This window comes from Anastrepha ludens, chromosome 4 (assembly GCF_028408465.1).
Source record: "Anastrepha ludens isolate Willacy chromosome 4, idAnaLude1.1, whole genome shotgun sequence".
Lineage (NCBI taxonomy): Eukaryota > Metazoa > Arthropoda > Insecta > Diptera > Tephritidae > Anastrepha > Anastrepha ludens.
This window is the reverse complement of record NC_071500.1, coordinates 7,138,381-7,152,864: the sequence shown is the minus strand read 5'-3', so window position 1 is coordinate 7,152,864 and position 14,484 is coordinate 7,138,381. Positions and strand designations below refer to the sequence as shown.

Genomic DNA, 14,484 nt, shown 5'->3' with positions numbered 1-14,484 from the left:
CGGCAATACAATCGCTGATAATACTGCCAAGGATATGAGCATTACTCCTACTATCACATCAAATCTTTTATGTAAAAATGATGTTTGTCGACTTATAAACCAGCATAGGCAAACCAAACTAAACTATACTAGCTGACTGGTTTCACTACAGCCACCATTACCCCAGAATTAATCCTAATCGTACTAAACCAACTTATCTATCATCCCTCCCATCTAACTATACTACGCCATATATTCGCCTACGCATTGGTCACAGTGTAATCACTAATGCATATCTACTGCAAGGGCCGCAACCAAGCCTGTGTCCATTTTGTAATACTCCAGTCAGTATCCTGCACTTGTTATCCTTTTGCCCTGGACTAGATAGACAAAGACAGCAGAATTTTGACGGTCATGATGCACTATCGCTACTAATTAACCCTTCCGATTCCAACATTTCGAAAATCTATAAATTTCTGAAGGACTCTGATCTTCTACGACATATATGTATAAGCCAGAAATTCTTCACCAGCCAGCTGAAAGCCTCCGTTGCTAGCGCTGCGTTATCTTTTTGTTTATTTAGCAATTACTGTTATTTAAGCTTTTAAAAAATAAAAAATAAAATATTTTACTTTTCAAAAAACCGCTGAGACCAGTCCTTTTTCTACCCTCAACACAATCAGTTTCCTGAAATTTGTTCATCAACCATTGTATTGTCGACTCATTCGGACGATTATTTTCAAAATCACAAAGTTCGCCATATGTTTTTCTTAAATATCGACAATTTTTATAATAAGTTTCAAAAATTCCTATCGTGTAAAATTGTACATCTGTCTACTTGGCAAATGTCGGAAGACGACATAAAAAAATGTCTAGGTATTATTTACTACTGGGGCATCTAGGCATCACTTTTGAAAGACCCTTTATATGGTTGAAAATGGCTGTTTATTGCTTCGAAAATTTGAAAATTGATTTCAAAGGGGGGCAGCTCATGCAGCTCTTTCAGCTCTTTTTTGTTTTTTGCTTTTCAATGTTTTGAGCTTAATAGGTTAGGGGTAGTCAGAGGCCCGAAGAAATGATGATTTTCAATCATTTTTTTTTTTTGCCAGTCTACTGCTTTATTTTACAAAAATAAAAACATAGCAATAATACTCATGTTTCGACTTGACCTTAGCAAAATTAAAAAATAATAATAATTGTAAAAGTTATCGCTGTTTGTGTGGAGCCCGTTTCTCCAGAAGTTCCTTGCGGTGATCATCACAAGTCCTGGGGATTCATCTAAAATCATTCGGACAAGAGAAATTAGTTTTATTAATAGATAATCTTGTGTCTGATCGAAGTTTTTTTTTTTTCAAAATTAACAATATGGCGGGCCTCATGAAATATTTTTCAGATTTTCGAGAAAAAAACCGGCAATTAATTGTTTAAAAAATTCCTCGACCACCCACTAGTTTTTTATGTTTTTCAAAAGCAGTATAAATTTTATTGAAATCTACTATCCGGGTTTTAAGTTACAGTGATCGCCAGTTCAAAAAACATAGTTTTGAGAAAAACGTATTTAAAGTTTTGCGCCGGAGCACCTGAGCGCCCTTTGTTAATTGTTGCATAACTCGAAAAATATTTGTCGGATTCACTTCAAACTTTCACACAATATTTCTAAGATATTATACTTTAAGAAGATGCGAGAAAAATCCAGTTTTTTGAAAATTCTGACTACCCCGAACCCCTTAATAGAAAGTCTCGATCAAGTCAGTGAAGAAATGAGCGTCGAACGCAAGACAAGAAAGAAAGAAAGAACGAAAACTTTTATTGCGCTTTTCTCGAAATACGTTTTTTCCGCGCTGTCGAATATAACTCAAAAAGTAATCGAGATATCAACTTAAAATTTTGCATTGATATTCTTTAACATATTGGCCTTTGCATGTACCTCAAATTTTATATTAATTATCACTAAAAATATTGTTTTGATCAATTATGTTTATTAAGAAGTGTATTTTTTTTTCACTTAAAAAAATTTTTTTTTTTTTTTGTTAAGGGGAGCCTGCTTGAGAGGCTTTAAAAAATCGATTTTTTCGTGGATTTTTTTTAAAAGGAAAGAAATATTCGATTGAAACGAAACTTTCAGGTTTTATTGTTATATATTTCAACTGTGTTCTCAAATTTTTTCATTCAAATATATATCATATTATGCCTAGTACAAGCATTTGGCGAGGCGCCTCGAGTGTGCATGTGTCGTGCGGCGAGAAAGATGCAGGTCGCAATTTTCATCAGAAACCAAAAACCCCAGAAAATATGTATTTTAGTATAGTATAGCTTCTAGTTAAACCAAGAAAATTAAACAAAAAGTGAGAAATTCAGCCGTTTTTCGCTAATTAAAAAAAAAATAATTTTTTTGGAAAAACAAATTCACTTTAGATTGTTTAAAAAGTGGGTTAATCATAACTTTCTTAAGGTTTTTTAGGTTTAACTAGAAGAGAATTTAATTCCGAATACAATCAATGTTATCTCGTTTCGATAGGACGTTTAACTTTTTCCCTATCTTTCCCGCCAACTAGGAAAAATCGTAAAAATAAAAAACAGAGAAATCGCACTTCGAGCGATCCGGTCGCTCGTATACCTGCTCGACGCTTGATCACAGTTTCTTCTGTAACTCCGAAAATATTTTGAATTTGCTTCTGAAATTTTGAGGATAGCTTGGGAAGACATTTATGCGAAATCGATTTTTTTAAGCCTCTAAAGCAGTCTCCCCCCTTAAAGCGAAATAACTTATTTCAGTAAAAAAAATTTGTCTGGTTGATTTCAGTTGATAACAAGAGGCTGTATATTCCACGGCGCATATTAAAGCAGCCACGTTTGAACAGCTGTAGCGCCGCCATTTAAAAAAAATTTTTTTTTTTAATTTTTGTATATTCATTTAAGCATGAATATTAATATGTAATTTATTTTAAGATAAAAATACTCTCAGTTGCTCACAAAAAATGCTTGAAACACTCATTGTCTGGAGGAGCTGCCTGCCCCCCTTAAACTTTAAATTTTGAACTACTTAAGCACTATTCGTATACATTTTATTTTATAAACCACTTTCTGAAAAATTGCAGCTCCGGCAGTTCCGGTTCCTCACGTACTGGCTCGCGATCACCATCGATTCCGCGCAGACGTGGGTCGCCCAGCTTTCTAGACCGCCGACGCATAACCAGGTACTTAAGCCAAAAGTCTCATGTGTAAATTACTTTCCTAAAAACTTTTGTTCCAAATTGCACATTAATTTGATTATATCTTATTATTATTAGTTTCTTTTTATTACATATTTTGTATATTTTTTTATTTTATTTTGTAGCAGAGGACGCGAACAAACTCGCGAACGCCGCAGGCGTTAGGCTTGGCTGCATATAAATATAAATATAAATAAACACAATTAAACTATTAAATTTTATTTCATTAATTTAGCTCAGTTGGATTCGTTTAGATTTTGATTTTACAGATTTCACTGTTAATTTGAGTGGAAGCCCCAGATATTGCATTTGCTTGCTAGCCCATTGTGAGTCCCTAGCAATTAAGGCACATTCAACTTCTACCGCTTCGCCGTTTAAGTTACCTCACTTCTGAGCTCGTTAATACAATACAAACATGGAAATATACCATTGCACGTTTTCCTAACACACATTTTTTCACATTTATCTCTGTATACATCTTATTCGTACTTCCATCCAGTAATACATATTCTAAATCCATTGTAGTTTTTCATTGTGCGTTTACTTAAATAAATATATGTAAAAATTTTGTGTGAATGCAATGTCTTTATAAAATCCGTCCTTTTATTTGTTGATATTTATTTTTACCAGAAATCATTTTGTTCAAATTTTTTTCTAGCTCTTTTTGGTAAGTTCATCTCAATAATTTTGATTTTATTTTTTAATATTTTTTTAATTTGTGCTTCATTTGTTTTCTATAGATAATTGAATCTTATACCCCCTTTTGTAACACTTCATTTTGGTAAGTTTAATTTTTATCACCATTTTGTTTTTTGTTTGATTCTCCATGCAATGATACAATTTAGTTACTAAAATTAACTCGTTTATTGCATTTCTAATTGCCTAGCGCTCGCAAACGTCCGATTCCTTATCACCGAAAAACACCATCGGATGCTTCTAGTTACTGTTCGAGCTGCTATAGTCGCGAAAGTTCGCCACATTCACCATCGCGCTCACCCACGCGCAGCAGCCACAGTCCGTCGACGGCATTTTGAGGTTTAAAGAAGAAACTTATTAAAGTTTTACAAAACATCACCTAAGAGTGCGACTCAGAGGTTAACTGCAACCGTGATGATATGGGTTAGAGAAAACTCTCAAGCTCCAAGCATGAGTAACTACTTTTGTTAAAGTATGCTGGTATTTCGAAAATTATCATAATACTTATTGGATAAGCATAGATACAGACACAGAAAGTAAACGCTGCTAGTCAAGAGGCTTTGTTATTTTTTAAAAGCAATTGTTTTGTTTTATTGAGAATTTGAGTACTTACATACACTAATATTTATTAGAATTCACAAAACTTAGATTAAAATGTATACCTAGTTCAGTTTAAAATGTGCATACATAAGTTAAATTCTAATTTAGCGATAAGTCCATTTATTGTAAATTATGTAGTAATAAGTGAACCCTATAATATTGAAAATATACATTATATGTTACAAAGATTACAGTGCGAGTGGCATACAGTTTGTGAGGCAGAGGAGTTGACGAAATTGTTGGCTTAATAAAATCATTTTTTTTCTTTTTACTTTTGCAAAGGCTTAAGAGGTTGCATGGGTTTAGTGGGTTCAAAAAATCGATTACTTTTTGTTTATTAAATAATTTCTACATTTCAAAAATGTTATCCTAAATTTTCAAGTCGATCCGAATAATAGTTTCGGAGATACAGCCTTTGGAAGGTGTGCGCTCCAAGCCACTTTTATTGTTACTCAACACTTTAAACGCGTTTTTCTCGGAACCGTGTTTTCAAAGTCGGTTGTCAAATGTTCTCGAAAACTACTAAACCGATGAAATTTTACACAGGTGTTCGAAATACAATTTACTCGTGCTTGAACGAAGGATTTTTTTTTTTTTTTTTTTTTTTTTCAATTACAACTATTTTAAAAAAAAACAAAATGTCAAGCAAATTTGGCCGAAATTTTCATTTTTTTTGGAAAAATGTCTGCCAAAATTCCAATTTTTACTTTTTTTTCTTTCCTTCGTTCAAGCACGAGTTTATGGTCTTAACTAAAACACTTATTTTTGTTTTTTTATTTTTGATGATCCTGTCAGGAGTTTTGCTGACAAAGCGGACGCGCCGTTATTTCGAGGGGTCATCGGAAATGACGTCACAATGGAGTTTTAATTTTTTTTTGAAAACTTCCGAAATTATTCTTTAAATATGTGGCTGTGTTCGTAAATGCGACATGACTTGCAGCATAAGCATCAGTGGCAACACTGCAAGTTTGACATTTGATGCTTCTTATACAATTTTTAACAATTTGCAAATACATTTGTTTGCATTTTTTACTAAAATGGAAATTTTGCTGAATCTAACATTAGACGAAATTTGTGAGCAAAGAAAAGATAGACTTTCTTTAAATTTAAGTAAAAGAAGGCTATTGAAGTCAAAGAGAAAAATGTTTAGGTACAAATGTTTGTCTTTAAAAAGAAAAATACCTAAAAACAAATAGTTTATTAAAACAATAAAGTCATTTCCCGAGGACATTTTCTATTCCCATTTCCGAATGAATTGGGCCACTTTTAAAGTAAGGTTTTATAAGTTTTATGAAAATTAATAATTTATAGTTTCACTTTAATAATTTGCTGTTGGAGGAGTCATTGAGTGCCTTGTACCATAAACTTCGTCGAAGTCCTTAAAATACCTCCAGGATGTAGCTTCTCTACCGGAAGAATTATTTCTTTTCTGAATGCGCTTGTACGTTACCAAGAGATTTAAACATTCTCTCTGCGCTGTGGTGCTGTCCAGTCTTATATTGGGATTTACATTTTTAACTTCGGTCACAACTTTCTTCCACAATAGATTTTTTTTCCTTCTACCCGATTTAAACTCGTCCTCCATATTCAACCGTACTCAGCAATAACTGTGTCTCCGCATTACTGAGATTTTCACTAAAAATTTAAAAATAATAATTTATACAATTATTATTAACATAATTTAACTAAATTTCAATACAAAAATTAAAATAAAACAGTTTTGCTTACTTTTCATCAGACATCGTAGTTAAATGCAGGAAACAATTTTTTGATAGAAATTATGAGTGACAACTGATAGAATTGTTGTCTTTTTGAACGCTTGATTATTGCAGTGCTGCCATATTGGCATTTCTGAACGTTCTGTTTGTTATGCAATTGTAGTTTGCGCGTCATGTTGCATTTACGAACACAGCCTGTATCTAACAGGTAGCGCAAAATTAATCAATTATGGAAAGATTTATAATATTTGCAAATATCGTCCTACGGCAATCATATTTGACACTTGTGAGCTAGACAGCTGCAGCATACAGACAGACAAGCAATGGAGCACGTAAGGGTCAAAATAAAGATTTCTGTCATTCAAAATATTTTTTTTTTTAAGTAAAAAGTTGAATGGTTAATTTTGCGCCACCCATAGGCCTTTTTTTACCCGACGAAACCCATGTAACCCCTTAACATATTGAGTACGAGTAAAAGTATTTAAAAAATTCCAAATTCGACGGAGGTTCAATAAGTCCCCGTATTTGATGACGAGGGCGTTTCTGAGGGATATTGGTGTTAGCATCGTTTGCTGTCATCTATCAAACGACCGCAAAACAAATTTCATAGTTTTTGCATGGGAAAAAATGCGAGGAGTTAAAAGCAAATTTGGATGCTATCTATGGGGACGCTTCGCCATCTATGACCACAGTTAGATACTGGTTCAACGTATTTAAACGTGGACGAACATCCGTTTTTTATGATGAGCGACGAGGACGCCCGGATGACGTGGTTACCGAGGAAATCATTCAAAAAGTCCACGACATAATTCTCGCTGCTCGCTGATCGACGAATAAAAGTGCGCGAAGTAACAGAGGACATAGGTGTATCGACCGGAACTGAAAAACATTTGGGTCTTTAAAATATCATTGGAAAGCATGAGTGATTCAAGAAATGTTGAAAAAGTTATTTACGAAGTTGATCCAGTACTGGATTCAAATGGAAATTTGAAAATTTATAAAATTAATAATATTAACTATTACGCTTTTATAATAAAACCAGGCAAATCATGCAACAATTTACTGCATTATTATTAATTAATGTCTTGAAATGGATTTATAAAATGTATGTAAGCATAGTAAAGAAAAAGTGTCATAAAAAAGCTATGCTTTAAGGGGGAACACCACTGTGACAACCAAAGAAATAAGTGATTTTTTTAGGGGGAAAATGAAGGAATTTTTTGTGGATCGGATTTTTTTTTATATTTTATTAAGTGTCCATTAAAGACTGTCATCCTAAATTTTTATGGAAAAATATTAATTTATAAACATTTTAACTATAGTCAGTAAATTGTTACTCTAGAGTATGGAAGGTAAAGGGCATTCATGGGTAATCAAGTTGACAGAAAAGTGTCTATTGCCTAAATCGGTTTTGATTTGCTCTCCAAAAGTCGCCAGATAAGTCGCCATTCATCATTTTTGTCGTCAACCCTTTTTTTTTGTCGCCAAGACTCAAGGAAAAGTCGTCAATTCTAACGACAAAGTCGCTAAATTGGCAACACTATTGATAATTGAAGTTATTTTATAAATGTGGGAACAAACTGAACAATCCAATGTGGCAACACCAGTATTCGTAAAGGAGTTCTCACGAATTCCTTTTGTTTTCTTCTTCGCAGTTTTGTAGCAAGAACTTTTTGAATAGTCATTTTTCGTAACTGAAATGATTAGCTTTCAGAACCTTGAATCGAGTAACACGCAAAGCAGTTTTATCACTAAATTTATAGTTTGTAAAGTTTGAATCGTTTATTTGAATAAAGCAGTTAATAGTAATATAAATATATATGTGTGGCACATTCATGTCCCCCACATAAAACACGCATATTTCACAGAATTGAAAGATGCGAAAGTCCAAGGAAAAACAAAATGGGCAAACAGTATTGCCTGCTAACTTTTCAACAAAACATTTCATTGCTATAATTTTGAGTACTTTTTCTTTTCAATTTGCTCTGAAATGAAAAGTAGCTTTTTCAAAAGGATATCACGGATTTATTAGGAAGCTCAAGATGACCGACCCAGGAGAAAAATTAGACTACTACCATTCCCATAGCAGCTGTATCTACGTTACCGGAATGACTCGGGGTTTTCCCGACCAGTAAACTTGTCCTGTCTAGTGAACAGTCTATCATCCCACCAAACGTCACAGGAGCAACTCCTCGCAGCAATTCTGCTCCAAATACTTCTCCTCAGGGCTGGTATTGAATCAATCCCTGGGCCCGAAGTCCTCCTCGGTTAGGTGCAACAAGTGCAACGGGTGGAGCCACCTTAAGACCTGTTCAGGCCTTAAGTCTCATAGGGAGTGGTCCACACGGTATGTGGCCACGTGTTGCTCCCGCCAGTAGGCGTCTGTTGCCTCTACGGCTACAATTGATCCCGATATACCCAACTTATGTCCAGCATATGAAGGCACCCCGCACGACACTAACCACCTTTTCACATACCCCTTAAAACCCACTCATCTGACACCCCTCTCCCTCTGGACCCAACCTGTCGAAACAGCATGTTTCCTGGGCCTACCTTGAGATGAGCCAGACGAAGACGACTGATGATATACTCTCCACTGACGGGGCTTCTCTTACTGCTACAACAACACTACTTACATTACCTTTAATTAATGCCCCATTAGTTTATACTAAAAGAGGACAAAAAAGATTTCGATAAAAATCAGGAATTACGGCTCATTTCACGTAATGTAAAAGACAACCATCCTATTGAACTACATAGCCGAAAAACCAGTTAAAGTAGAACTTTTCATGTTTTTTATGGCAAAGTACAAAGTGCCAAAGTACACGCATTTACCCAAAAGGGAAAGTTATATGTTATGTATAAAAAATATCTATGGAATATAAAAAATGGGACTTTATCCGATCTCAATGATATTTATGTCAAATCTAAACGATGAGGCGCAATACTTCGATCAGAGTTAGGCGAGTGTTTATTTTTTTCACTATTTGTAGAATGTAATTTGGGTAATTTTACTTAATTTATAATAAAGATATCAGGTATATATATATGCCTAGACGTATATAATATAGAAATAAACTAGAAAATTTTGTATTTTTATTCATTTATTATCTTCTTAAATGTTAACCAAAATAGGAGAATTCTTCGTCAATTTTACAAATTTTTAATTCGAATAACTTGAAAACTATAACCCCGCGACCGGTGAGGTTTTCACTTTTAGATAGTATAATACCCCCTCTAGCCCCCCTTATAACCCTTCTTTTAATTTTCCCCCGTTTTCTTCCATTAGAACATCTTCCATCCATGTTTGGATGCTTCAGCTCTCTTAACAGCGATATCTCCCTTATGGCTGTCAATGGTATTCCTTCATCGTCAGACTCCAGCCGAATTTTTTTCATCGCTACTATTTGTCCTTATAGGGAATTACGTTGCTTCATCAAATAATGACACTCTATTTTTGTAGTTTTAAATATTTAATTTTTATTTAGTTCTCTACTGTAGGATACCACGTTGCTTCGTATACGCTATAAAACGGAAAGAATGAAAAATTATCGAATATCTTCAAATTCAATAGATAGGTTTCATATATAAAAAGAGCAGAACAAAAGATAAAGTATTATAGTTTCTTCTCTTTTTAATCATTGTATTTTGGTTCAGTTCGTTAACCCCACAGTGTTGCTTATTAATGTAGTTTAAGAGAAATAAAAGAAAAAGTAATTCAAGAGTCCTGCTACTCGATTGCGGCCCCTATAAACCACGCCGTATGTGCCTTCACCAATCTTTTCAATTTTCTGAAAGTCTTCCATTTTTAATGACGTGAATAAATTTCTGCGAGCCGAACTTATGTTTAAAACAATAAACCTGCCTTAAAACAAAAGTGATATAAAATTTTTAATCTGCCAAGACAATTTTCGCGCTTACTCTATTGGAAAATAATGGGGAAAACACATCTTTCACACATGCAACCCTGAATTAAAGGAGCATTCTTAAGGCGAATTTATTACAGGGATGGCATCCACATATGACTTAAAACATACAATATATGGATTTGTTTTTGGTTTTGGTTTTCCATCAAGGCGATTTATTTGAACAAAAAACATGATAAACGTAAATAAATTTGTTGAAGCTTCGCACTTAAATTGTCTATTACTTTCAATTATGATGTATTTTTGTTTGTGGTGCGGTGATGTGTATGTAAATGCAGGTTAGCAATGGAATACTTACCTCTACTTTCGTTTAGATAAAATTTCTTCCTATGTGCAGCGCCGCGCATGAGGATTTCATAAAGCTACAGACTTGCCGAAATACTGCCATTTGGACAGCGACCGGTTGCCTTCTGATGTCCCCTATTCAACACCTTCACAACGAGACACAGATGCTCCCTGTAATGGAGCACACTAAACTGCTTAGCAAGCAGTTCCTGCTGGGGTACTGCCGTAGGTTTCACTCTTGCAGACACCTGCTTGAACCATAGCCGCTTCCTAGGCGCGCCAGGAGACACCTTTTAAACTATGCCGACGAGATGCTGACAAAAATCTACTGGACCAGACAGTGTTTAGACAGTCAATAAACGACAGTCACCACCTTCTTAAGCTCCCGCCCTGTGTATGCCGTAATCGGAGACCAACCACCACCTATTGCAGATGAAGAGCTCCAGCTTCCCCCTGGAGACACGCGTAATACTGGCACAACTACGTTCTGTAGCAAGTTAAACTCCTACTTATCCAGAATTGACCCCGACATATCAAACATATGTCCGGCATGTTAAAATACTCGGCACGACACTAACCACCTCTTCACATGCCCCCTTAAATCTACTCATCTAACACCCCTCTCCCTCCGGACCCAACCTGCGAAACAGAATGTTTCCTGGGCCTACCTTTAGATGAGCCAGACTATGGCGACCGGTGATATACCGTACACTGACGGGGCTTGTATTACTGTTAAAACAACAACAACAAGGTCTTCATATAATTACATGTACCAAATATTAACTCTAAATTCGAGAGTCAATTAAGGCTATATGCTGCTAGCTTAGCTGCTGAAAAGCTAGTTGACAAAGCGATGCTATCGACTTTACTTGCGTAAGTGTTGAACTCATTTAGGAGAAGGATATATGTTTATTTTCTATGTATATTTTCATTTTGGTATACATTTTTAGATGCAGAACTAATCCTTACGCTACCTTGACATTATTCTTTCTCGAGTTGTACATCAAACACAGCCGACTCCAAGAAACGCATGCATTCTTGAAACTTGTATTTATCACATAAGCATATATATCATATATTTTTCCCTGAAGGCAATGGCAAGCCATATTTATATTCAGTTTTATTTTACTTGTGAAATTGTTTCATTCAAACTCGCTCGCCAAAACTAAGCAACGCAAGGCTGCCAATAATATATTTTCATTACCAACTTCTTATTGTTTTTCATACTTATAGCGATTAGCAGAGGAAGAGGAGAAACGTTTAGCTAATGCAACACCTGAAGAAAAGTTAGCTGAAAAACTGCGCTGCAAACTGGCGCAATACAAAGAGTCGCCACATTTCCCAGTTCGTTTAAGATTTAGTGTGTACCATATGTGTGAGTTGTAAGTGGTTGTAGATATGAAAAAAATCAGATATACAATAGGTACATCTACGTTTGCGGTATTTTAATTCACAACATTTTGCGGTTAACAAAGCGAATGTAATAATGGGCTCGAGTGTATTTCGTCCCCTTAGTATTAAAATAGCCTATAAATTTTTTGATGTTTTGAGAAAATGAATTTCAAACTTTTTGTCGAAAGCAGCTCTTACTCAAATTTCGTTATGTCTGTAAATATTTATTATTTTTTGACTGACGTTTTGATCCACTTTGTGGAACTAGAATTTGACAAAATTTTGACCACATATAAAATCGACGATGGAGAATCCAAAAATTCAATAAAATAATAATAGCATAGGCTATTGTTATACTAAGGGGACGATTTGTATCTCATTTTTAATTTGCAATTTTTACTTGTGTAATTCTCTATTTTCATAGGATATTGATGGCTATCAGAAATACTTTACCGACTATGCAGAAGACTTCATGTAAATATGTACTGTTGAGATGCGCATACCATATTGCATAAAGAAATGTTTGCTTAATGTTTTATTGTTAAAAATTGAAATAGTACATATACATTCTAATAGATAGTTATAACCTACATCTAAAACTGCACACTTAAAATTTTTGGATAACAAATTTGGTTGTGAATTCATTTTATATAATTATAATTTATTAAATATGTGAAAAAGAAAAAATTGCATATTTTTACACTTTTTGATATCTCTGTTGAAATAGTTTAAAATTTACCAAAAACACCATAGAAATGTTACTGTGACGATGCTATTTGTTTTTTATAAGTTTTAGTTGTTGCTTCTATAACAGTATAGAATGTCAGTTTCTGGCTAAATATACAAGTCGTAAATCCAAGTCGTATCGCATTTTGAAAACGTGTAAACTGGTTTTTCATTCAGCATTAATATCATGATAAGAGACCGTAACGATACAGGCCTGTATGATGTCTTCTAAATCATACGTTCCCACGACAGTTGGTTCTACATAACTGGAACGACCCGGCTTTATATATGGCCAAGGGTTGTCACTTCAGCAGCATTCCTTGTATATGGAATGTTTTTATTGCAAATTCCAAACGTTGTAGTCATTATATAGACAATGCGGAATAAAGCCGTTGAGACTTAGCAGCTTGCTTACCACAGTTTTATTGCGATGAGGCAAATCTAAATTGTAGGAAAAATCGTATAGCTAAGAACATTCTTGTTTAGAAATTACTGACTAGTGATTTTCTTGTAACCACGCCCATGCTTCATTGGCGTCTTCATCGGTAGTGCGCATATACATGATGCGGTTAGACCGTTCCCATATGGAAAGAGGTGATAATTCGAAACCAGAAACCAGCTTCAATGCAACAGTACATATGCCAGAGTCAGATAAAATTATCGCCAATCTTTGTGGACCTGCTTTAACAAATACTTGTACGTCTTTTCTTTTTTTTCCACTCGCACCAGCAAACGTATATAATCTTCAATTGTGAAACAGAAAAAAAATAATTAGTGTGTTGGCAAGTGCCAAGTAACCAATCACCAAACATAAAATTGAACGAGAATAGCCATATGTGTATTAAAAATAGATAAAATATTAATACGTGGAAGTATTTGCAATATTAAACTTGTCTGACGATGACAGTTAGGGGTAGTAGGGTATCTGACAATTTGTAAATATTCTCATCAGCCTTCAAATTGGGCGCGACGACAGTATACAATCCTTTCGCATTAAAGTAGACACGAACTAAAGATGATATATATTTGTCATCATTCGAATAAATGCGACCTAAATCAAGCGGTGGATAGAACACTACCCACAAAATCAGTGAAAGCTTTTTTAACTAAACGTAAATTAATATTTTACTTCCAATGATGCAGCGGTGCTTTTGTTTACAGAGGTATCTGAGTTCCACCCCATTACGAAATACGATTTTTATATAAATTATATATTATTTCAATCAAAATATACAACGCAAACACATAAGCACGAATGTAAACACACGAATTTAAACAACAAATCTGATAAGGGCCTTAATTGTTTGTCCTAAATGAATTCTGGCGCTGGTAAATGGATCACGTATAGGTATTGGAGCCAACGGTGCTATCTGACCTAGCGTGCAGCTCATCAACAGCAAGAACTTAAGTATTTGACAGTTAATACCTAAACTTTCGTCCTTGAAATTTTAGGCACATTTTTTAACGCCCTCTACCAAATTGGGTATTGTTCCAGAAGCTTGTTCATCTTACTTGTTTCCAATAATACTCGGTCGCTCCAAAGCAAACGAGATGTTATTGATGTCACAAAAACTCCCTGCTCAGGAGGCTTACCATTATAATTTCTTATCTAAAGTATACGAGCCCACAGAATTGAGTTCAAATATTTCGCCAAAGATAAAGGAGTTGTCCGAGTTATCTTCGGATGCATTGCGAACTTCTAAATCACTTGCGCGAATGCATGCACGAGATGCGTTGTATCGAGCAATGATTACTGAAACCGATGAATTTTACCAACGATTTTTTCAAAGAATAGTTTACGAATGCGATTTTAAATTAGTTGCCATAATTATATAACCCGCACATTTCAAGTACTATAGTTAACACCGCATTCCATTTGTGAAGTAAGGTATCACTACAATTTTAGTATACCACGGAGGCACACTATCTAGCAAAGGTGTGTTATGGATA

The 14,484-nt window shown here is 34.7% G+C and overlaps 1 protein-coding gene and 1 pseudogene across 5 annotated transcripts in view; both read left to right on the top strand.

The window, feature by feature from the left end:
- LOC128862060 (serine/arginine repetitive matrix protein 2) overlaps positions 1 to 4,652 on the top strand; it is a 32,992-nt gene extending 28,340 nt beyond the window's left edge. For 2 of the 5 annotated variants that reach the window (XM_054100464.1, XM_054100463.1), the window contains 2 exons: positions 3,078 to 3,176; positions 4,078 to 4,645. In XM_054100464.1, coding sequence (XP_053956439.1) covers positions 3,078 to 3,176; positions 4,078 to 4,225 — 247 coding nt within the window. In that variant the 3' untranslated portion in view covers positions 4,226 to 4,645. Of the gene's footprint in view, positions 1 to 3,077; positions 3,177 to 3,316; positions 3,768 to 4,077 lie in introns of those variants that run through there. The other 3 variants (XM_054100468.1, XM_054100465.1, XM_054100466.1) reach the window with 3 other exon arrangements.
- A 9,019-nt stretch (positions 4,653 to 13,671) lies between these two features.
- Positions 13,672 to 14,412, top strand: LOC128860859 (enoyl-CoA delta isomerase 3, peroxisomal-like; annotated as a pseudogene).
- The last annotated feature ends 72 nt before the right edge of the window (positions 14,413 to 14,484 follow it).